Source organism: Carlito syrichta, unplaced genomic scaffold, assembly GCF_000164805.1.
Source record: "Carlito syrichta isolate Samal-C Ts95f unplaced genomic scaffold, Tarsius_syrichta-2.0.1 Scaffold314771, whole genome shotgun sequence".
Taxonomy (NCBI): Eukaryota; Metazoa; Chordata; class Mammalia; order Primates; family Tarsiidae; genus Carlito; species Carlito syrichta.
In genome coordinates, this window is record NW_007258867.1 from 150,443 (window position 1) to 174,791 (window position 24,349).

Sequence of the window (24,349 nt, forward strand, 5' to 3'; positions counted from 1 at the left end):
TAGAGATGAGGTCTCACTGCCCAGGTGGGTCTCGAACCCGCGGGCTCAGGCAATCCACTTACCTCAGCAGAAATAGCTTTTTAAAAGCCATAATTGCATGACCCTGACAAAACTATATTATTATTGTATAAATATAGGTAAATTATAAAGTTAGTTTTACGTTCATGCTTTACAGTTTTTATTCTTGGAAATGAAAAAATAAATCTAAAAAAGGGGCGTGTTCACATTCAGCATGTCAACATTGTTGCTTATAGTCATCAAAACTGAAACAGCCGGGCTTGGTGGCTCAGCCTGTAATCCTGCGCCTTTGGGAGGCTGAGGTGAGTGGATTGCCTGAGCCCGCGGGTTCGAGACCCGCCTGGGCAGCAAGACCTCATCTCTACAATAAATCAAAAAAATCAGCCGGGCGTGGTAGCGCGTGCCTGTAATTCCAGCCACTGGGAAGGCTGAGGCGGAAGGATCACTGAAGCCCAGCAGGTGGAGGCTGCGGTGGCCGGAAGCAGCCACTGCACTCCAGTCTGGGCAACAGAGTAAGACTCCAATTCAAAAAAAACAAAAACAAACTATGAAACAACAAAATACTGTGTAAAACAGATACATATTAGAGGACACTTCAAGAAGTTTGTGAACAAATAGAAGTAAAAGATAAAAATAAAAAACTTTACAACATAATGTACGTTAAGGTTAAGACACTTTTGTAAGCAATAATTCCAGCCATTTTAAGTCCATCCTTTAAAAACTGTGAGTCCTGATAATTTAACCTTGTCAGTGCAGTCTTTTAAAAATTATTCATTGGACAAAACAGGTGTCCCTTAAGTATTTTTTTAAGGTTAGCAGACAAAAATAAGTCAGAAGGAACCAAATCAGAACTGGAAGGTGGATGCTTAAAGATTTTCATTGAAACTCTCGCAGAATTGCCTTTGTTTGGTAAGAAAAAGGAGCCACGAGCATTGTGGTGGTGGTGAAGGACTCTGGTGAAACTCTCCTGCGTGTTTTCCTACTAAAGCTTGGGCTAACACTTTCTCATAACACTCTCTTAGTAAGCCCATATTGTCATTCCCTGGGCCTCCAAAAAGTCAACAAGCAGAATGCCTTGAGCATCCCAAAACAGTTGCCATGACCTTTGCTCTTTTGTTTTTTTTCTTTTTGAGACAGTCTTGCTCTGTCTCCTAGTCTGTGCCATGTGTGGCAGTGGGCAAGGTATGGCCTGAGTTGGGGTAGAAATATTCACCAAGAAAGCTATGAATTAAGAAAGGTAGATTTACTAAAGGGAATGTTAGGTTCACACTCCCAGTGAGGCCTCCAGATTGTTAGGTCAGGCCCACTGGAGGTGTAGGTGTCTGGGGTGTGATCCGATGCCACATGATAGATGCAAAGAATTGCACAGAAGTTAGATTGGAAAATATAGCTTATTTAGAAGGTAAATTGGAGAGAGAGAGAAAAAGGGGGACTCATCCTCCCAAGGGAGGAGAGGGGACCAAAGCTTAAGAAAACATGGCCTAGCCATAGCTGAAAGAGCAAATGTCCTCACCATAGCTTAGCAAGGCAGTGGCAAATGGTTGCTTATAGTTGAGTCCTTTTAATCCTTCCTTTTGGTGGGGGAAGGTCGTTAAGGTGATTGGGTGGTGGTCTGCTCTATGTCATCAGGAAGGGGGCAGGTAAGTGCAAGTACTGACGTTAGGTGACAGCAGGCAGATGGGTGATTTAGTCACATGATTGCTGCCATGGTGTGTGTGTGAGGGGCGTTCCTATCTGTGTCACATAGGTAAGGAAGAGCTGATTAGGGTAACTTGAGGATTTGGGCCCAGTGGGGTTTTTCCTGCAAGAGAGCTGACAGATGTTTTCAGTTTACAAATTCCTTGGCTAAAAGGTTATCTTATTATCATTTCTATGGCTTCCACCAGTCAAGGGATGATCTTTGACCTACCTTCCACAAGGGACCTGAAAATTTCCTAGAGTTTATTATGCTAAACCATGAATTGGAAAGTTGGGCTGACCTTGTCTTACATCTGATGGAGATTTGCCAAGGGGATGGGATAGACTGCCTATGGCCTGCAGTAAAATATAATTCTAAAATGTTTGAACACCTCCTAAAATCTGTCTGTTGGAAATTTGTCATATAAATGTCTAACCTGTGCTAGATTTAAAGCTTGTCAGGGTAAAGTCTAAGCAAAAATGGCTATACTGAGGCAAAAAGACTATGCTAAACCAAGATTATTCTAGGTTTTTATAGGTACTTCCTTTCAGGGTAGATACATTGTGAATAGCACAACAGACCAAGCGGCAACAGAGAGTGTATGTTGTCTGCCAAGAGGCAGAGGCTAGATAGAAGTATTTATAAGACTATATTGGGGTCCTGTCTTTGGGGAGGTCTGCAAAAGGAAATTTCCTGAGGCTTGTGAAGCTGCTGATCGATTATGGTGTTTTGGTGCTTTAACAAAGAAGTAGTTAGCGAAAGTTAACCAGCACCAACTGGTTAACTACTTTTTGCTTACTGCAGATATTTTGCAGCTGGTCAGTTAACTTCTACAACTCTTGATGTTATCACTAAGTTTCTTTGTAAGTAACATTTGTAAAATCTCATCCCTGGATTTCCTTCCTAAATATTTTGCCCAGTTGAAGCTGGCCTAGTGGGGCCTCATATTCCTCCACAACCTGGAATGCAGTCATGCAGTCATAATTCCCTACAGCTTCAAACTCTGGGCTCAGATGATCCTCCCATTAGCCTTCCGAGTAGCTGGGACCACTCATGCACGCCACCATGCCTGTTAATTGCTCTTGACCAGTTTACTTTTGCATTGATTGAACCACTTCCACCTCTTGGTAGCCATTGCTTTGTGCTCTGTCTTTAAGACTGTACAGGTAAAACCTTTCTTGTTTAAAATTTCTATTGAAAGCTCTGCTCTTATCTGCAGTTGACCTGAGTGTAACAGTTTTGGCATCCATCAAGTGAAAAAGTTTGTTCAACTTTAATTTTTCAGTCCAAGTTGTGTAAATTGAACCAGCTGAGGTGTCTATGATGTTGGCTATTGTGTCTGTTGCTAATCATCAGACTTCTTCAATTAAGGCATAAGCAGGAATACTTTTTCTCTCAAAAATTAATGTGAATGGCCTGCCACTGCAGGTTTCATCTTCTGCATTGTGTCATCTCTTGTTAATTTTTTTTTTTTAAGTTTTTAATTTTTTGAGTTGGAGTCTCACTCTGTCGCCCAGACTGGAGTGCAGTGGCCGCTCCCGGCCACCGCAGCCTCAACCTGCTGGGCTCCGGCGATCCTTCCGCCTCAACCTTCCAAGTAGCTGGAACTACAGGTGCGCACTACCACTCCCGGCTAATTTTTTTTTTATTTATTGTAGAGATGAGGTCTTGCCAAGTTGCCCAGGCGGGTCTTGAACCCGCGGGCTCAGGCAGTCCACTCACCTCAGCCTCCCAAGGTGGGGGATTACAGGCTGAGCCACCGAGCCCGGCTGTCATCTCTTTTTAAAATGAGTTATCCAGTTGTAAATTGCTTATTTTGGGGGGCATTGTCTCCATAAATTTTTTATAAAGCATCGATTTCACCATTCTTCCTGAGCATAAATTTGATGTTTGTTCTTGCTTCGGTTTTAGCAGAATTCATGTTGCTCTGAGAAGGGCTCTTTTCAAACTGATGTCTTACCCTTCCTAGTGCCTCCAACTAGATCCTGTTTAGGCATGTTATAGCAAGTTTGGGCTTTTGAAATCTATGTACAGTTTTGTTTCGTGTTTTTAACAACATTCATTTTCCATGAACTTTTTGAAGACTCCTCATAAATAAAGCATGCAAACAGTGCAGAAAAGTAGAGAGGAAAGTTTAAAATATCCTTCGCATCTGCCACCCAGAAAATAGCTATTGTTAACATAAAGTCAGTTCTCAACTATGGGTAGTATTGAGGGTTTTGAAAACAGGTCCTACCTGGGTGTGGTGGCTCACGCCTATAATCCCAGGACTCTGCCTGAGTCCCAGGCTTCAAGACCAGCCTGGGCAACCTGGCAAGACCTCGACTATACAATAAATTTTTAAAAAATAACAGTTCCTACAAATTTATGTGACTTTGTCTGCCTTTTACTGACGGGGGGTGGAACTAGGAATGTCGTTGGATGTGGGTTAGTTCCTTACAGCAAAGGATTGTTCCACTCAGCACGCCACAATTTTAGCATAGAACCTATCATTTCAGACACCTGTTCAGTGTGAATAGAAAAAGGAAAGGTGATGCAGCAGAGTCAGGAGTGGAGGGGAAATGTTGAGAGGCATCGAGATCTTCAGGACATAGGTCCTCTTGGGTCAGCAAAAGGAGTCTGCATTTCTAGAGTTAGAGTGAAGTTCAGGCTTGAGTAATTCACGTAGAAAATTCCCCCTGCAGAGGTGGATCTAAATAAATGATTAGAAATAAAGGGAAACTCATGTCCTCCCCCAAAAAAGCCACAATTTTAAAGTGTATATTCAATGATATTTAGTATAATCACAATGCTGTAAAACCACCACCACTAATTTGAAAATGTTTTCATCACTATCAAAAGAAAACCCATGCCCATTAGCAGTGACTTCCATTTCCCCAAATGCTGGCAATCACTCAAATACTTTTTGTTGTCTCTATGCACTTGCTAGTTCTGAACATTTTATACAAATGGAATCATATCATGTGATGTTTTGTGAATCACTTCTTTCAATTAGTGGTTCATTTAGAGGTTCATCCACATAGTAGCATGTTTCTGTATTGCACTGAATGTATAGACTGCCTTTTGTTTATCCCATTCACTTGATGATGGGCCTTGTGTTTTTTTCTGCCTTCTAGCTATTGTGACTGGTGAGTGCAAGTATTTGTTTGAGTATCTATTTTCAGTTATTTAAGATATATGCCCAGGAGTGGAATTGCTGGGTCACATGAAAATTTTATGTCTAAACTATTTCCAGTGATTGCACCATTTAACATTCACACCAGCAATATGAAGTTTCCAGTTTTTCCCTGTTAGGTATGGAGGGTCCGGAGGGGGCACAGCACCGCTAACCAGAGATTGGAGTAACACAAAGATTGGCAACACAAAGAGGGAAGAAAGAAAAGATTTATTTAAAAAGAGATCACTTCCCACATGTGGCCATCTGGGGTGCCATCCGATGGAAGATGCAAAGAATTGCACAGAAGTTAGATTGAAAAGTATAGTTTATTTAAAGGTAAATTAGAGAAAGGGAAGAGAGAGAAGATTCACCTCTCCAAGGTGGGGGTGGGGGTCAAAGCCAGGAAACCTGGTGAAAGCCATAGCTCAAAGAGCACGTGGTCAAACCAGAGTCTAGCAAGGCAATGACCAGTGGCTGCTTGTGGTTGAGTTATTTTAACCATTCCCCTTGATGGGGGAAGATCATAAAGGTGATTGTGTGGTGATCTGCTCCACGTCATCATGAAGCGGCAGGCAAGCACAGGTACTGACATCAGGTGATGGACAGCATGCAGCTAGGTTAATCACGTGACTGCTGCTACTTGGCCTGCAGTAGAATGTCTAAATGCTTTCTTCCTTTTCTTTTCTTTTCTTTTTTTTTTTGAGTTGGAGTCTCTCACTCTGTTGCCCAGACTGGAGTGCAGTGACCGCTCCCGGCCACCGGAGCCTCGACCTGCTGGGCTCCGGCGATCCTTCCGCCTCAGCCTTCCAAGTAGCTGGAACTACAGGCGCGCACTACCACACCCAGCTAATTTTTTTTTTTATTTATTGTAGAGATGAGGTCTTGCCAAGTTGCCCAGGTGGGTCTCGAACCAGCTAGCTCAGGCAATCCACTCACCTCAGCCTCCCAAGGCGAAGGATTACAGGCTGAGCCACCGAGCCCAGCTCTAAATGCTTTCTAATGGCTATGCTGAGGCAAAAAAACGAGACTAAGAATAAGCTAAGTTTCTTTTAGGTTTCTATAGGTACCACCTTTCACTTCCCATTCTTGCCAATACCTTTTTTTTTTTTTTTTTTGAGTCCATTCTAGTGAATGTAAAGTAGTATTGCATTGTGGTTTTGATTTGCATTTTCCTGATGGCTAATGATGTTGAGCATCTTTTCATGTGCTTGTTGACTATTTTTATATCTTTTTTGGAGACATGTCTATTAAGATCCTTTGCCCATTTTATTTATTTTTATTTACTTTATTTTTTTCCACCACTATACTAACAAGGACCTTTGTCCACTTTAAAATTGAGTTATCTGTGTTTTTGTTGTTGAATGTGAGTTCTTTATATATTCTGGATACTAGGGAATGTATATTCTTTTTGAATTTTCCAATTACCCAAAGTTGCTCATAGTGATTGTTTGTTATTTTTAAGAGCACTGCTGTATTTGCACATATGTTCTCTGATTATATTTAATATAATCTTTGCTTTGCCCAATACTTTTTCCTTCCCAGAACTTGCCTGTTTCTTAGAGAACTGTGACTTAAAAATTCTGTTTTGTATCTTTGCTTTCTATTTAATTAATTTCATTACATTTTTTCCATCTATTTTTGGTTTTTTCAACCTGTTTAATTCAGTGTTTGTTATTTTTTTATCCTTTTCTTTTTTAGTGAGTATTTGAGATTACTTTTTACTTTTCTTTTTTAACTTTTAAGTTTTTTTTTTAAAGATGTGGGATACAATTCAGGGTTAGGTATACAAATGTTCATTATGCAGGTACCCTTGTTGATGAGGCGTTGATATGACTTTTTTTTTCTATATGTCGCTTGAACTGTATGCTTCCTACAGGTTTAGAGAAGTATAATTTCTTACTCAACTCTTAAGTTTTTTTCCTCCATTATCATTTGTTCTTTAGTTTGTTATATTTAGAAGTATGCTTCTAGATTTCCAAGCTTTGAATTTGTCAGTTTCCTAAAAATTCTCCATGTACTTGAGAATCATGTGTATCCTATTTTTTGTTGCAAAGGTCTCTATGTCCATTTTGGGTTTATATATTAGGCACAAAGTTCTTGTTTCTTTGTGATAAATTGAACCCTTATTATTCTTTAGGAAATGTATCCTTAATAATGTTGTTTATTTTGTAAGTGAGCTATGTCAGTCCTTTTCTAAAAAAAATTTTAAGGTCTTTTATATAGTATATTTATCCTTTGTGAGTCTTCATTGTTTAGGTAAAAAAACAAAACAAAACTGGATTTTATTTATTTTTAAATTGGATGTGATCTTTTTTTTAAGTAGCAACTTTAGTTCATTATGTTTTTGTGATTACTAGTGTCTTGGATTTATTTCTACCAAATTATTTTGTGATTTGTTTCCTTCTTGCTTCCCCTTGACCATTCTATCATTCTTACTCTTTTATATTGATTGGATTTTTACATTTTCATTTTTTTCTCTCCCTATAGGGCCCGATCCTATCTCTCATACACACCGGTGTGGAAGTTGCCCACATTCTTTTTTTAATTGTCTATACTTAATTCCTAAAAGTCAAAATCCTATCAATATCTTCTGACCCATCCTGAAAAATACTAGAACCCTAGTACTCCTAAAATCAGCTTATATTTCATTAGTCTAATATTTTGGGTTTTTTACCCCTCAGAGTTTCATTCTGTAAGTCAATGTTAAGTTCAGATTTGTCTTTATCCTTACCAGTTTGTTTCCTATTCAGTCCTTCTTCCTGGATATTTTTAAGAATTTTCTTTATTGAAGGTCTGTTAGTCAGGTTTTGTTTGAAATGTCTGTTTTACCCTTGTTCTTGAAGGATGCATTTTCTGGGTGTACAGTTCTAGGCTGACAGTTATTTTTTCTTAGTAACCTATAAGAGTATATGGTGCTCGGCCGGGCTCGGTGGCTCAGCCTATAATCCCAGCACTTTGGGAGACTGAGGTGAGTGGATTGCCTGACCCCGCAGGTTCAAGACCCGCCTGGGCAACTTGACAAGACCTCATCTCTACAATAAATCAAAAAATGAGCTGGGCGTGGTAGCACACGCCTGTAGTTCCAGCTACTTGGAAGGCTGAGACGGAAGGATTGCCGGAGCCCAGCAGTTCGAGGCTGCGGTGGTCAGGAGCGGCCATTGCACTCCAGTCTGGGTGACAGAGTAAGACTCCAACTCAAAAAAAATAAATAAATAAAAGAGTATATGGTGCTATTCTTTGGCTTATGTTATTATTGATGTTTAGAAGTCTTGGTTCCAGATATCAGTTTCTTTTATTTCTTCTCTTGTGTCCAAAAGTGAATTTCTTTTTATTTTTCTATTTGGGTTTATTGTATTTTCTTAATTTATGTCTTTGATCAGTTCTGGAGAATTGTCAATCATGTCTTTTGAATATTGTGTTTCTTTCTTGTTTGCTAAAACTATGACTGAGCATATGCTAGGCTTCTGCCATGTGTTTCTGTGCTGCTCTCTTAGTGATTACTTCACAGGTTCTAATTCACTGGGTAGTTAGTCAGCGCTAATATGATTTTTAGCTAGTTTATCTGGCTTTTTTTTCAATGATTATGTTTTTCATTTATAAAAGTTACTTGACTCTTTTAACTATGCCTACTCCTTTTTTTTTTTTTTTGAGTTGGAGTCTCCACACCCAGGCTGCAGTGCAGTAGCACTTTCATGGCCACCCCAACATCAACCTGCTGGGCTCTAGCGAGCCTTTTGCCTCAGCCTTCCAAGTAGCTAGAACTACAGGCGCACGCTGCCACACCCGGCTAAAATTATTTATTTTATTTTATTTTAATTATTGAGACAAGGTCCCACCAAGTTGCCCTGGCTGGTCTCAAACCCACGGGCTCAGGCAGTTCATTCACCTCGGCCTCCCAAAGTGCTGGGATGACAGACTAAGCCACCAATACTGGCCCCCCCTGCCTTTTTTAAAAGTAGTATCTTGTTCTTTGGTGCGTGTGTTCCATTCTCTTTTATAGTTCTTTATATGTTTTAGGTGTACTTACTTAATATTTCATACCTAAAATTTCATTTGTTGTATAGACGAGGTCTCATTATGTTGCCCAACTGGCCTTAAACCCCTGGGCTCAGGCAATCCTCTCTCCTCTACCTCCCAAAGTGCTGGGTTCGCTGGCATGAGCCACCAGGCCTTGATGAATTCTTGATTAGCTGGGTTCTGTGCAGAGTATACAGGCAAGTCATGCATTCCCCAGATAAAATTTGTTTTTGCCAGATACCCCATGATGTAAGTAGCTCAGGAATATTCTTAGATTTATTTCTCAGCCTGGAGCTTTTCAGCTATATTAGGATGAAGATTTAGTTGTTAAACAAAAGAAACTGAGAATAAATAACAGTGGCTTAAAACAAGAATAGAGGATTAATTTTCATCATAAGAATCTGGGTATAAAAGTATGGGGCTGGCGGACAGGCAGCTCCACTCTGTCTGGGACCTGGCTCCTTCCTTCTTACTCCACCACCCCTAGAGTGTTGCCTTCGTCTTAAGTCCAGGATTACTTGCCACCTTATCTTCATTTCAGCTAAGGGAAAGAACAAAAGAGGATACATTCCAGAAATGGTACACTTCATTTCTTTTTTTTTCTTTTGAGTCAGAGCCTTACCATGTTGCCCAGGCAGGTCTTGAACTCAGGCTCAGGCAGTCTTCTTGCCTCCGCCTCCCAAAATTCTGGGATTACAGGTGTGAGCCACTGGGCCTGGTGGTATACTTTTTTGGCCAGAATGTGCTCATACCTAGCTGCATTGTAAGCTGGGAAATGCATTCTTCCTTCTGAGAAGTCCCTGCTAAAAATGATGAGCTCTATCACTGTAGAGGGAAGGGATGATAGAAACGGACAACACCCAGGGATTTCTTTGACTGCTGCACAGATAGTCAGATTGGATATCTACACCTCTGTGAAGGAGCCTTCGGTCACACACTACCCCCACCTTCCTTTCCCCATGGGCCCAGGCTGAGGTAGGTTTTGCTGTTGTTGCCATTTGTCATGAGGCACATTTTAACAGCGGTCCTGTTATGCTGAGAACACTTCAGTTTGCAAGGACTCAGAGCTCTAGTTTGAACATACCACCCTACTTAGGCATTCTTACCTAGAACTGAGGAAGTCTAACCACTGTATGCCACTGTACTTCAGCCTGGGCAACAGAGTGGGACTCCAATTCAGCTATACATTTATTTGGGGAAAGGTTAGAATTTTTTTTTTGAGTTGGAGTCTCACCCTGTCACTTAGGCTGGAGTGCAGTGTCACACTCACAGCCACCACAGCCTCAACCTGCCGGCTTTAGGCGATCTTTCTGCCTCAGCCTTTCAAGTATCTGAGACTACGGGTGCACACTACCACTCCCGGCTAATTTTTTTAAAAATTTATTTATTGTAGAGACGAGGTCTCACCAAGTTGCCCGAGCTATCTTATCTAGTGTTTCTGAGGTAGTGGAGCTCTTACAAAATATTTAAAGATATCCAGTATCTTTCATGTGCATGCTCTGTGATGTATCACGTCTTTTTCTACTATGTCTGTATGGGTAATTTGATTCAACATTATCTTCTTTGCTATGTTGTATTTATTCTTTTTTTTTTTTTGAGTTGGAGTCCCACTCTATTGCCCAGGCTGGAGTACAGTGGCATGCTCAAGGCCACCACAGCCTCGACCTACTGGGCTCTGGCGATCTGCACCACTAATTTTTGATTTATTGTGGAGACAAGATCTCTCCAAGGTGCCTGTGCTGGTCTCAAACCTGCGAGCTCAGGCAATGCACTCGCCTCGGCCTCTGAAAGTGCTGGGATTACAGGCTGAGCCACCGAACCTGGCCTGTATTTATTCTTTCTTTCTTTCTTTATTTTTGAGTTGGAGTCTCACTCTGTCGCCCAGACTGGAGTGCAGTGGCTACTCCCGGCCACCGCAGCCTCGACCTGCTGGGCTCCGGTGATCCTTCCACCTCAGCCTTCCAAATAGCTGGAACTACAGGTGTGCGCTACCACGCCCGGCTAACTGTATTTATTTTTAAATGAGATTGTTTATGACCTAACTTACCTTGCACATTTTTTTCATCTTGGTTTTTGGCTTTATTATCCCATGTTTGAGTTCCAAGCTCGAGTTTCTTCTCTGTCCCCTCCTGTGTAACTTGATGCCATGACTGAGTTTCGTAGGTAGGTGTTACTGTTGGAGAAACAGCTTGTAGATGGTAGAGGTCTGATGTTGTGTGGTTAGACTTCCTCAGTTCTAGGTAAGAATACCTAAGTAGGGTGGTATATTCTGTTATCCTGGATTGTTTGGGGGAAGTGACGTATTACTGAGGATGCCCCGTTTGGTGTATGGCCCTTGCAGTATTTATTTTAGATAAATGAGAAGCTAGTGGTTTACTTTCCCTTGTTTTACTTGGGTTTCCCCAGCAGCCGTTTTAAATCAGTATTCTCCTATCTGAGGAAGAAAAATGTAAGGATACCACTCAGTTTTTTTTCTCCAAGTTACTAGTGAGTGTTTAGGATTTATTTACTTACACCAATAGCTTTTTGGAAAGTGAGGGGTAAGGATAGGAACTTGGCCTGGCTCTGATTATCCCCTTAGATTCATAGGAAGAGGCAAATTCTGTAGCACAGTTTCAGTCCAATATTATTACATTATCTTTTCCCTGAATTATATAAGCCTTGGTCCTTATTTGTAGATAATCTTCATTATCTACTTAAATTGCTGCACAATATTGTGTTTTACTTACATACCATATGCAGATACTGTGATTTTTTTTATTTTTAAGGTCTGCTGTAACAAATAAGTCTTCAGGGATTTATTTAGTTTTGTTGTTTTGCTTCTGTTGCCTTATTTCCTTTGATTGAATTCCTAGGAGGAGACTTGCTATGTCAGAGTATAACAAATAGCCCTGAGTTTTGTTTCATATTGCTTGTTTTATTTTTAAAAGTTATACCAACTTAGACTCTCACTAGAAATGAATGAGCATACAAATTTCACAATAGCCTCATCAGTATTTGGTAATAGTTTCTTTTTCTTAAAAATAATAAGCTGTAGCTGGGCTCGGTGGCTCAGCCTGTAATCCCACACTTTGGGAGGCCGAGGTGAATGAATTGCCTGAGCCCGCGGGTTCGAGACCCGCCTGGGCAACTTGGTGAGACCTCGTCTCTACAATAAATCAAAAAAAATTAGCCGGGCGTGGTAGCAGGCGCCTGTAATTCCGGCTACTCAGAAGGCTGAGGCGGAAGGATCGCTGGAGCCCAGTAGGCGAGGCTGCGGTGGCCGGGAGCGGCCACTGCACTCCAGTCTGGGCGACTGAGTGAGACTCCAACTCAAAAAAAATAAGAAATAATAATAAACTGTAAGCAGGGCTCAGTGGCTCAGCCTGTAATCTTGCGCTTTGGGAGGCTGAGGTGAGTGGATTGCCTGAGTCCACGGGTTCAAGACCCACCTGGGCAACTTGGCGAGACCTCATCTCTACAATAAATCCAAAAAAAAAATTAGCTGGGCGTGGTAGTGTGCGCCTGTAGTTCCAGCTACTTGGAAGGCTGAGACGAAAGGATTGCCGGAGCCCAGCAGGTCGAGGCTGCGGTGGCTGGGAGTGGCCACTGCACTCCAGTTTGGGCGACAGAGTGAGATGCCAACACACACACACACACACACACACACACACACACAAGCTGTAGAATGATCTGAAGATTGCTGAAATATCCGTATGTTTGATGATTATAGCATTGTTCTGTGGATTAGTTTACTAAATTACTTTCATATCTGTGAGTGGTGGGTGCTTTGGCTTGCCCACTTAATGACCTTGATGTTTTTCCTGCACATGTGAATGAATGCCTTTCTTTTTGTTGTTGTTGTTGTTGTTTGTTTGATTTTTTTGAGTTGGAGTCTCACTGTGTTGCCCAGGCTGGAGTGCAGTGGTACGCATGCTCACAGACATCCCAGCGTCAACCTTCTGGGCTCCGGCGGTCCTTCCGCCTCAGCCTTCCAAGTAGCCGGAACTACAGGTGCGCGCTACCATGCCCAGCTATTTTTTATTTTATTGTAGAGACAAGGTCTCACCAAGTTGTCCGGGCTGGTCTCAAACCCGTGCATTCAGGCAATCCACTCGCCTCGGCCTCCCAAAGTGCTGGGATTACAGGCTGAGCCACCAAGCCTGGCTGAGTGCCTTTCTTCTTAACCTATTTCTACATTTTGCAAAGCTACTTTTTACACATCTTTCATTTTTAAAAAATCAATTTTTTTCTCAAAGGCAGCTTTTAAAAAAATAAATTTTAAAAAACAAATTATTCAAGCATTTAAATTTTAATATTTTATATTGACTCGTTAAAATTGAGAAAGTTGTTTGATAAATATTCTCTTTTTTTTTCTAGCTTTCTGTAATTTGATTTTAATTTCTTATTCATTATGTAGTTCACTTCTGGCATGTGAAGATGTACTCTAAGTGGATAGTAATTAGGAGCAATTTATCTCAACCTCATTTATTGAATTTTTTTATCATCTTTAGAAAACTGACTCATTCTCTTATATTAAGCCTTTAAATAGAACTGTCTATTTAATAGTTTTCAATGCCTAGTAAAGATAGACTTTTAAAAATATTCTTTCATAATTTTATTTGAATTTTAGTTTTGTTCAAGAAAGGATTCCTATTGAACAGTCATTAGGAATAAATTGCTCTTTTAATATTAGATTTACTTTTTATACTAGTTTGTCTCTTATCGATTCTTCTTTTATTTATGTATTTATTTATTTTTATTTTTTGATTTGTGGTCTTGCTCTGTTTCCCAGGCTGGAGTACAATGGCACCATCACAGCTCAGACAGCCTCGACCTCCTGGGCTCAGGTGATCCTTTTGCCTCAGCCTTACAAGTAGTTGGGACTGCAAGTGTGCACTACCACACCAGGCAAATCTTTTTGTTTTTGTAGAGACAAAGTCTCACTATATTTTTCTGGCTGATCTTGAACTCGTGGGCTCATGTCATCCTCCCTCTTTAGCCTCCCAAAGCTCTGGGATTACAGGAGTGAGCCCCTGGACCCAGCCGAGACTGTTTTTGAATATGATTTTTTGCTGATTATAACAAGTAAGAACTTAATGAAAGTATTTAAGAGTATGGTTTTAAATTATGAGAGTTTGATGAACTTTTTCAGTTTCAAGAAATTAAATTCTTGGGTTTTTTTAGAGCCAACTTTGAGATTCCTAAGTAGATAGATCCTTGGTATGGGCAAAACCGTGCATTCTGTAGTAGGTTTTGAACATTGAACATTCTTTAGTAATGTTGGGGAAACAACATTTGAAACATGGTTTAGGGAAAATATTTCAGATGTTGTTTAGGAAAAATATAAGTAAAAATATAGCATATATTAGGAATCTGTGCCTGACTAGTATTGTATTTGTTTCATGTGAATAGCTTTTTTTGCAGCTAGATCTGTAAGCTCCTATTAAACAGCATTTTATACCTCTTAATAAATAGAAACTCCTCAATAGTTGTAACTGGGTAAACTCCTCAATAGTTGTAACTGGGTAGTGAGTCACTTAACTTAAAGCATTAGTAAAATTCAAATTAAGTAGGTAGAAGAGAACATTGCTTTATGATTTCTGTCTTTACCCATCATTTATACACTTTGTTATTTTTTCTGTTTATAGGTAGAAAATCATGAATTTCTTGTAAAACCTTCATTTGATCCTAATCTGAGTGAATTAAGAGAAATAATGAATGACTTGGAAAAAAAGATGCAATCAACTTTGCTAAGTGCAGCCAGAGAACTTGGTAAGAATGAGTCTTTGGAGGTGGGAATAAATCTTCTGTCTACACAGTATCCACACTTGTGCCAGAATTATTTTACAGCTCCCCATCCCCAAGACAATTCCACATTCCTACCAAACAGAAATCACCCAGCACGCCCCTGCGTGATGTCATTTAAATAAGACTGATTTTAGTTGTCACCTTCACTGTAAGCCCAGATCTCAAGAATAGTTCATTGATTTGGCTTTGGGATTTCCAAGCACTTCATTAATACCAATTTTTTTTAAATGCCTGTCTTCTACACTAGATTATTAATTCCCTAAGATTTCACAATGCTTCATTCTGGATTTTTAAACCTCTTTGTATTGAGCATCTTACACATGTTTGTTGAATGAATAAATGAATCCTAGAATGTTAGAACTAGAAAACTCCTTGGAGCTGAAATACTTCACCTTCTGGGTATTCTGATGACAACTATGGATTCTCTTTCCAGAAATATGCCCTTACCTACATACACAACAAATTTGCTGATAGTTTTCAAATATGAATTGGATCCTAGATTAAGAATTTTGGCCTTAAAGCTCTTGAAGTTCACCTTCCTCATATCATAGCCAAGAATGTTGAGACTCAGAGAGTTTAAGTAACTGGAGATAAAGCTATTGTGTGTTTTCTTGATGGTTTTTGACTTAACTAGAAAATTTAAGCACCTACAGATTTCTGTGTTTCACCATACATTAATTTGGTTGACTGAAAATTTTTCATCTGATTTTTTGTTGTTGTTGTTATTGTTGGAGTCTCACTCAGTTGCCCAGGCTGAAATGCAGAAGCAGGATCACAGCCACTGCAGCCTGCACCTGCTGGGCTCAGGTGATCCCTCCATCTCAGCCTTCCAGGTAGCTGGAATTACAGGCATGCACCACCACACCTGGCTGAATTTTTTGATTTATTGTAGAAACAATGTCTCATCAAGTTGTCCAGGCGGGCCTTGAATTCCTGGGCTCAGGCAGTCCTCTTGTCTTGGCCTCCCGAAGTACTGGGATTACAAATGTGAGCTACCACATATCTGGCCTGATATTTGTTTTATGAAGAAAGAATTCTACTGACAATGCATCATAGTATATATTAATTATTGCCTTCTCTTGGTCTATTTTATTGAATACTAATGAGAAAATTATGGCAGACATCTGTTTCTACAGTTTAAATTGTTTAATTTCATTTTAGAATCAAATATGTTTTTTAATAAAAAATTATGTTGAAAGCAACATAAACAGCACTCAAATTGAGAAGTAAACATTTAGTGTAAAAGGCATTAGGCTGGGAATGGGGGAACATGGGTTCTAGTTTAATTTGGAGATTTTTATTTGTGAAGCTTTTTACAATTATTTAATTTCTGTGGTTTTGTAAAATTAGGTTAAATTCAGTGCTTTGGTCCTTAGAGCTGCATGTCATCAGAAATACTTTTATACTTTGAGGACATGAACCTCATACTAAATAATGTTGGATCCTCATGGCATCTTAAATATGCAAGTATTAAACACGTATAGTATGTATTTTGTAAATACTGTCATCTTGCATGTTTAGTGATGATGCTGTTGTTAACACTACATTGAAATACATATATATAAGCAGCAAACTGTATCATGTACTTATGAAAATGGTTCTTTTTTTTTTGAATTGGAGTCTCACTCTGTCGCCCAGACTGGAGTGCAGTGGCCGCTCCCGGCCACCGCAGCCTCGACCTGCTGGGCTCCAGCGATTCTTCCGCCTCAGCCTTCCGAGTAGCCGGAATTACAGGCACGCACTACCACGCCCGGCTAATTTTTTGGTTTATTGTAGAGATGAGGTCTTGCCTGCCCAGGCAGGTCTCGAACCCGCGGGCTCAGGCAATCCACTCACCTCAACCTCCCAAAGGCACGGGCTTACAGGCTGAGCCACTGAGCCCGGCTGAAAATGGTTCTTTATTTAGAAAGTTTGATCACTGATCGCAGTCCTTGTGGAACTGCCCTTTTCCTTTGAGTGCGTTGAGAGATTCCTTAGTCCAGATCACTTCGGTTTTATTTGCATGGATCTCTACTGCCTGTTTCCTCTCTGGTTGCTTGAGATCTGCCTTTAGTGTTTGCCACTGTAATAACATTTGATAGCCATGCTTCAGCAAATAAATTTGCGAATACCATCTCTCTTCTTTTTTTTTTTTTGAGTTGGAGTCTCACTCTGTCGCACAGACTGGAGTGCAGTGGCCGCTCCTGGCCACCGCAGCCTCAACCTGCCGGGCTCCAGCCATCCTTCCGCCTCAGCCTTCTGAGTAGCTGGAACTACAGGCGCGGGCTACCCCACCCGCCTAATTTTTTGATTTATTGTAGAGATGAGGTCTCACCAAGTTGCCCAGGCGTGTCTCGATCCCACGGGCTCAGACAATCCACTCACCTCAGCCTCCCAAAGGCATGGGATTACAGGCTAAGTCACCGAGCCTGGCTCTAATTTTTGATTTATTGTAGAGATGAGGTCTCTCAAGTTGCCCAGGCGGGTCTGGAACCCATGGGCTCAGGCAATCCACTCACCTTGGCCTCCCGAAGCGCTGGGATTACAGACTGAGCTACCGAGCCTGGCCCCATCTCTCTTCTAGTTTGTGGTCTGAAGATCACATTGATGAATGAAATATGAAGAGAGGCCATACTTTATCAAAACTCAAATATCTTAGATGTGGAATGTCTAGCCGATCGCTCAGGTTGTTTGCTTTGTGAAGTTTCCTGGACTTAAACAGAAAATATTTGTACTATTCCTAGAATTTCATTGTCAGAATTTTACGTTTTTGTTTGGAAATTATATTGATTATACTTTATATTAGTTCCAAAGAAATGGCTTTGATTAAGAAAAGAATTCTCATGCACGACCGATTGGAGGTGGGGCCATGCTTTAACCCAGCCTCGGGTGCCCATAGCATCTGGCACGAGTGTGTGTTGCCCAGTGCTGGTGTTCTGCAGCTTTGGGTAGGTTTACTGAGAAACCAGCCTCCATGTCAGAAGCCAGCATTCATAAAGGAGCTTAAGGATTTTACAGATATCCTTCATTCATGTAACTTTCAAGTAAAGCAGAATCTGAGTATTTCCAGTTAGCTAGTAGTTTCCAGTGTTACTGTCACGTAATAAAAGTACATTTTTCACTATTTAGGTTTAGTGATTGCACAGCACTTTGGGAGGCCAAAGCGAGAAGATTGCTGAGCCCAGGGATTCAAGACCAGCCTTGGCAACTTGGCGAGACCTTGTCTCTACAATAAATAATTAGCTGGGTTTGGTGGCATGTGCCTTTGGTTCCAGCTACTTGGAAGGCTAAGGCAGAAGGATCACCTGAGCCCAGCAGGTTGAGGCTGCAGTGGCCGTGAGCGTGCCACTGCACTCCAGCCTGGGCAACAGAGTGAGACTTCAACTCAAAAAAGGAAAAGAAAAGAAAAATGACTGTAGGTATTTATGGCATACTTTTTATTTTCTTCCTAATCCTAAAGGCTTGGACCCTGGCAAACAGATTAAATTGGATTCCAGTGCACAGTTTGGATATTACTTTCGTGTAACCTGTAAGGAAGAAAAAGTTCTTCGTAACAATAAAAACTTCAGTACAGTAGACATCCAGAAGAATGGTGTTAAATTTACCAACAGGTTTGCAAGTCTTTATTTTTAAGCCTTTGGTAGTTCTATGGATTATCTGATGTAAATGTTCTGTGTAAGGAGGTTTTACCTTGTGTGTTCGTCAATGTTGACCTCCGGAACAAGTCAAGCTTGCTTTCTGACGGGCATAGTTAGCTGTTGACATGATGTATGTTAAATAATCCGTCTTTTCCTCATTGGCTGAAGTGGTACTTCGAGTTTACATTAAAGATACTTTCACTTGTCTCACCATTCCTTGTCACTCTGTTAGAGACTGTATTACTATTTTATAATGCGTTTCTATATCTATTAGAGCTTGTTTCCCCTGGGGTCTCTGCTTTACTTTCTTTCACGGTTATTTTTCTCTAAGAAAACTTTGCTATTATTTATCAAGCTAAACAATTATTTGGTATTCCAGTTGGATATTTAGTTTGGGGAGCAATCTACCAGCCTTAATGAGACCACTTATTAGATTATAACTTTTTTTAAAAATCATGTTCCCTGTTGAAAAAAATGCCAGTTATTTTCTGTCTTTTCTCTGCCTGATCTCAGGAAGCTTCTGAAGCAAATCATTCAGAAGCTATTACAAAAAAACTTTCTGTGACTAATGGAAGAGACTTTTATCTTTTATCTTTCTGTATTTTTCTAGAACCTATGCCTGCCCTATTCCCACCCTCCTGAATATTCCCAATTCTTTTCAGGTTGTATATATGTGATCCATTGTCATCCATTTATTTTGCAAGTATTTTGAGTGTTTATTATATGTAAATATTCTAGGTGTTCAGACATCCCAGTAAAGAAAACAACCTACTTAGTTTGTTCCTCATAACAATTCTGTAAAGAAAATGGGAAAGGTATATTTCCCTCATTTTATAGACAAAGAAGCTAAGACTTCAATTCCCCTGAGGTAGATAGCAAGTAGATGCTCAAACCTAGATCTTCTGTTGCCAGACTTAGTTCTGTTGTTTTTCTAGCACACTCTGTCCCTTCTGGTTCAAGAAATGTATATATTTTGCCTTAGATAAGACACAGAACTCTTGGGGTGTTATAATCATCATTAATTACATATAACAGAGATTGGACTGAATAGCCACATGGTTCCAAAACTGAAAAATTCACTCACTGATTATGACTAGCATAATCATAATCAGTGAGTGAATCTTTCAGTTTTGAAAAAAAAAAAAAAAAAAAAAAGAGAGCTGGGCAAGGACCAGATTATGCTAGTCACTGATTATAATCTGGTCCTTGCCCATCTCTGCTGGTTTTTTTTTCTTTTGCATTGGAGTCTTACTCTGTCGCCCAGACCGGAGTGCAGTGGCCGCTCCTGGCCACCGCAGCCTCCACCTGCTGGACTCCGGCGATCCTTCTGCCTCAGCCTTCCGAGTAGCTGGAATTACAGGCGTGCGCTACCACACCCAGCTAATTTTTTGATTTATTGTAGAGATGAGGTCTCGCCAAGTTGCCCAGGTGGGTCTCGAACCCGTGGGCTCAGGCAATCCACTCACCTCAGCCTCCCAAAGTGCTGGGATTACGTAAAGGCATGAGTCACCACGCCCAGCTCCATCTCTGTTTTTTTTTTGAGAGTTGGAGTCTCACCCCGTTGCCCAGGCTGGAGTGCAGTGGCATACTCACGGCCACCCCCGTGTTGACCTGCTGGGCTCTGGCAGCCCTTCCGCCTCAGCCTTCCAAGTAGCTGGAACTACAGGCACGCGCTACCATGCCCAGCTAATTTTTTTTATTTGTTGTAGAGACAAGGTCTCACCACATCACCTGCAAGCTCAGGAAATTCTCTCACCTCAACCTCCCAAAGTACTAGGATATCAGACTTGAGCCACTGCGCCCAGCCGATCTCTACTTTTCAATCTTGCATCTTGTCCCTTCACACAGTGGTCTCACTTTTATCTTTGCCTTTTGATTTTCTTTCATTCTTTGCATTTGCCTATTCACGGAAAGCTTTTGTGCTGCTTCTTGACCATGCATGGTTCTTGAGCTATACATGACTGCTGTGCCACTTATCAATTCCATCAAGATCACAGTTCTTGCCCTGATTTCTTCCCACTTCTGATTACTTCTCCCTCTTTCCTTTCTCTTCTATGGCCCTCCTTTGTTCTTCTTAATTTAATTCCTTCTTTGATGCCAGTGACTCTTTTTTGCGCTTTTTATTCTTGTCTTCCTTCAGTATGTTTTATTTCAACCTGTAATTTTAATTTTCCTTTGAAGTTTCTCTTTTTAAAATTAAATTAAATTAAATTTAGTGTTTTTGTTTTTGTTTTTTGAGTTGGAGTCTCACTCTGTCCCCCAGGCTGCAGGGCAGTGGCCGCTCCCGGCCACCGCAGCCTCGACCTGCTGGGCTCCAGCGATCCTTCCACTTCAGCCTTCCAAGTAGCTGGAACTACAGGCGCGCGCTACCATGCCCAGCTAATTTTTGATTTATTGTAGAGATGAGGTCTCGCCCTGGCGGGTCTCGAACCCGCGGGTTCAGGCAATCCACTCACCTCAGCCTTCCAAAGCGAGGGATTATAGGTTGAGCCACCGAGCCCGGCTTGAAGTTTCTCAATAAGATTTTGTTTTCAAAGCATTTTCCTTCTTTGGAAAACATTCAGTATTATAAGATAGTTATGTTACAGTAGTGTGTTTTGAAAGGGGTGTGGCCTCCAGCCTAAATAAGGTTTGCATTTAAACATTTTATAAAAGGGCACAGATCAATTATGCTCAAAGGAGTAATTGCTACAACAGGAATTGTGCCAGGGTGCTGTTCCAAATAGCCAAAAGAGCATCAGTAAACTGAATTTCAGCTATGTCCGTCCCTAACGAGTTGGCCACTTGCATTTTCATTTGAGTTCTCATTGTTTTGCTGCTTCACAGGATAAGTACTCTGAATGTTTTATGTGGTGCGTATGGTTTCTAGTAGATGTTTTAATGTTCTTAATAAAGCCATTATCTTAATTTACAGCAAATTGACTTCCTTAAATGAAGAATATACCAAGAATAAAACCGAGTATGAGGAAGCCCAGGATGCCATTGTTAAAGAAATTGTTAATATCTCTTCAGGTAAGTTGAATAGAACCCCAGTACATTAAAGGTTCTGAATATGACCTAGTTTAGGGTAATAGAAAAAATATAAGAATGTTTGAAGAATGTTTCATGGTGTTTTATAAGCCATTGTACATTGTGACTGTTTAATAATTTGCTTGGCTACCTACAAAATAAGACACGACGTGCTGTATTATAGTAGGACATTTTACTGGCAGTTACTCTAGCTCATTGACGCAAAATATACGGAAAAACACAAAAGTTACTACAGTTGTAACAAGGAAAGGAAGCACCAAGGGCACCAGACGCTGGTATTATCTATGGGGCATGTGCTCTAGGTTATGGAAGTAAATACCACCATCACATGTCAGTTACACGTGGGACAAGCTTTTTTGAGTTCTTTTGCAGATTCTTCCCATCATTTTGCAGATTTTCAGAGGTCATTCTGGAGGCACCCTTTGAGATTATTTTCTTGTAATGAAAGGAACAGCACAACCTGGCACTATGTTATTGTCCTTACAGTAGAATGGACATATGTTTAGCACAGGGTAGGTGGTGGTATGTTGGAAGGCTTTGCCTGTCGTTGTGTGTATATTAACTGTAACCTTTATTGTGCCTTTTAAAAACATATAAGAACCACCTTCACCAATAAGATTTTTATTTAAACCTTAAATGATGAAAGAGAGTATCACCAGTTACGGGACAATGATATTAAGCACCTCCTGATGTTACATCGAGGGAAGGGCACAATATGACCTGTGTAGTGTTCTTGACAAAAGTACTTAACCTGATTATAAACAAGAAGAAAAAAATCTGGTCAATTTAGATTGTGGGACAGTCTTTTTAAGGCCTGAGCTTTTAAAAAAATGTCAGGGTTATGGCAGCAAAAAAGGAATGGAAAGGACTTGAAGAGACAGGACAACCAAGTGCAGTAGACGTTGTCAGTTGGATTTGTGGCTAGGGCTTGGAGTTGGGAAATAGCTACAGAGAGCACTATTGGGACAAATGGAGAAAGTTTAATGTGAGACAGTGGTATCGGTGTTCAGATTTCTTGTGTGTGTGAATGACAATACTATGATTAAGTAGGAGGGTGTCCTTGATCTCAGGATCTACAGGCTAAATTATTTAAGGGTAAAGAGTCATTTTTGGAGAAAATTATGGGCATGAATAGTTCTGTAATTGTCTTAGTGTTATGAATGTTCATAGTAAATCACCAGGAAACCTAAAACTCAAAGTATTTTATTTTAATATGCTTTGTGTATTGTTAAAATGAATGGGATTGATTTGTAAAGATTATATTTTTGCTTAGTGGTAACAGGTAACTGGCACGATAATCTTCTAGCTGAACTACATTTTTCAGGCTAGATTTCATCTTTAAAAATCCTATGCACACCATTTATTTGAACTGTGAATCTTTCTTTAAAAAAATAAAATTAACTGATATTAATTAAGCACCTAGCCAGAGTAAAGGGTCTACATTTTTAGCTTTTTTTTTTTTTAGTTGGAGTCTCACTCTCGCACAGATTGGAGTACACTGGGACGCTTCCGGTCACCGCAGCTCAGCCTGCTGGGCTCCAGTGATCCTTCCGCCTCAGCCTTCCATGTAGCTGGAACTACAGGCATGCGCTACCATGCCCAGCTAATTTTTGAGTTATTGTAGAGACAAGGTCTCACCAAGTTGCCCGGGTGGGTCTTGAACCCGCAGACTCGAGCAATCCACTCGCTTCAGCCTCCCAAAGTGCTGGGATTACAGGCTGAGCCACCGAGCCTGGCCTATTTTAACTTTTAAATGGAAGGTTTTATATTAGAAACCAACCTGGATTTAAACACAACCTCTTCGGGGCCTAATAATACACATTATGAACTATTTTTTTTTTTTTTTTGAGTTTGAGTCTCACTCTGTCGTCCAGACTGGAGTGCAGTGGCACGCTTTAAATTTTTTTTTTTTTACCTTCTATTAAACCAGAAATGGTGATGCTGTTAAGAGCAGATCATGTAAGGTACTGAGTATAAACTCTTAATTATGGTGCTTTTAGTTTTCTTTTTTGAGTTGGAGTCTCACTCTGTTGCCCAGACTGGAGTGCAGTGGCCGCTCCTGGCCACCGCAGCCTCGACCTGCTGGGCTCCCGCGATCCTGCTGCCTCAGCCTTCCAAGTAGCCGGAATTACAGGCATGCGCTACCACGCCCGGCTGATTTTTTGATTTATTGTAGAGATGAGGTCTCACTGCCCAGGCGGGTCTCGAACCTGCGGGCTCAGACAATCCACTCACCTCAGCCTCCCAAAGGCGCAGGATTACAGGCTGAGCCACCGAGCCCGGCTTTAGTTTTCTTTTTTAGAATAAACCTACTGTCGATATGCTAAAATTTTATGAGTTCTAAAGCAATTATAGTAAGTACTCCACTGATGTTTTAATTTTTACAGGTTTCTATTGCTATATGATCAAGTAATGTGAGGTCTTCTTTTTCTTTCTTTTAAAAAAATCTGTTAAATAAAAAAGGAACAAAGTGTAGTGAAACAGGAAGAGAGTTATGTGTACTTGGCCATTCATAACTTAATTTTTATTTTCAAAACATTTTATCACTTTTATGAGGAACAAGGGAATCAAAAATGTGTCAGATTTCCTGCCACTTAAACTCATAATTCTGTGTTTTCCTAAAATTAAACACTTTTCTCTTGAACATTTTTTGAAGCTTTTGACATGATTGATGTCTGTGTGATAGTCTGTGACATGTGGATTTGTTACACCAACCCCTTCAATCTGTTAACATTTAGAATCTATTCTGAAATTTTTAACCATTGTTATTATCTTCACTTATTCATCTAGCATATGTCAGAAACTTTTTCATATATGTATTAATAGCTTTTAATGTTAATACTCTAGCACAGTAGAATGTTAAAAATGTTTTAAGTGACAATTAGAGGTCTAAATTTATGCTGAAATTCTCTGCATGTGATACTGATAAAAAAATTAAAAAAAAAAAAAACTCAGCTAACCATCTTTTCAGCTAGTTTGCATCTGTACAGGCCTTGAAGGTCATGTTCCATCTTGCCACCTGGTGCTTGCATGTTTCTTATG

General features: G+C 40.3%; 1 protein-coding gene across 1 annotated transcript in view; it reads left to right on the forward strand.

Moving 5' to 3' along the window:
- Positions 1–24,349, forward strand: part of MSH2 (mutS homolog 2) — an 86,053-nt gene that overhangs the window by 52,878 nt on the left and 8,826 nt on the right. The window contains exons 9-11 of the mRNA XM_021719501.1: positions 14,501–14,624; positions 18,100–18,250; positions 21,192–21,289. Coding sequence (XP_021575176.1) covers positions 14,501–14,624; positions 18,100–18,250; positions 21,192–21,289 — 373 coding nt within the window. The remainder of the gene's footprint in view (positions 1–14,500; positions 14,625–18,099; positions 18,251–21,191; positions 21,290–24,349) is intronic.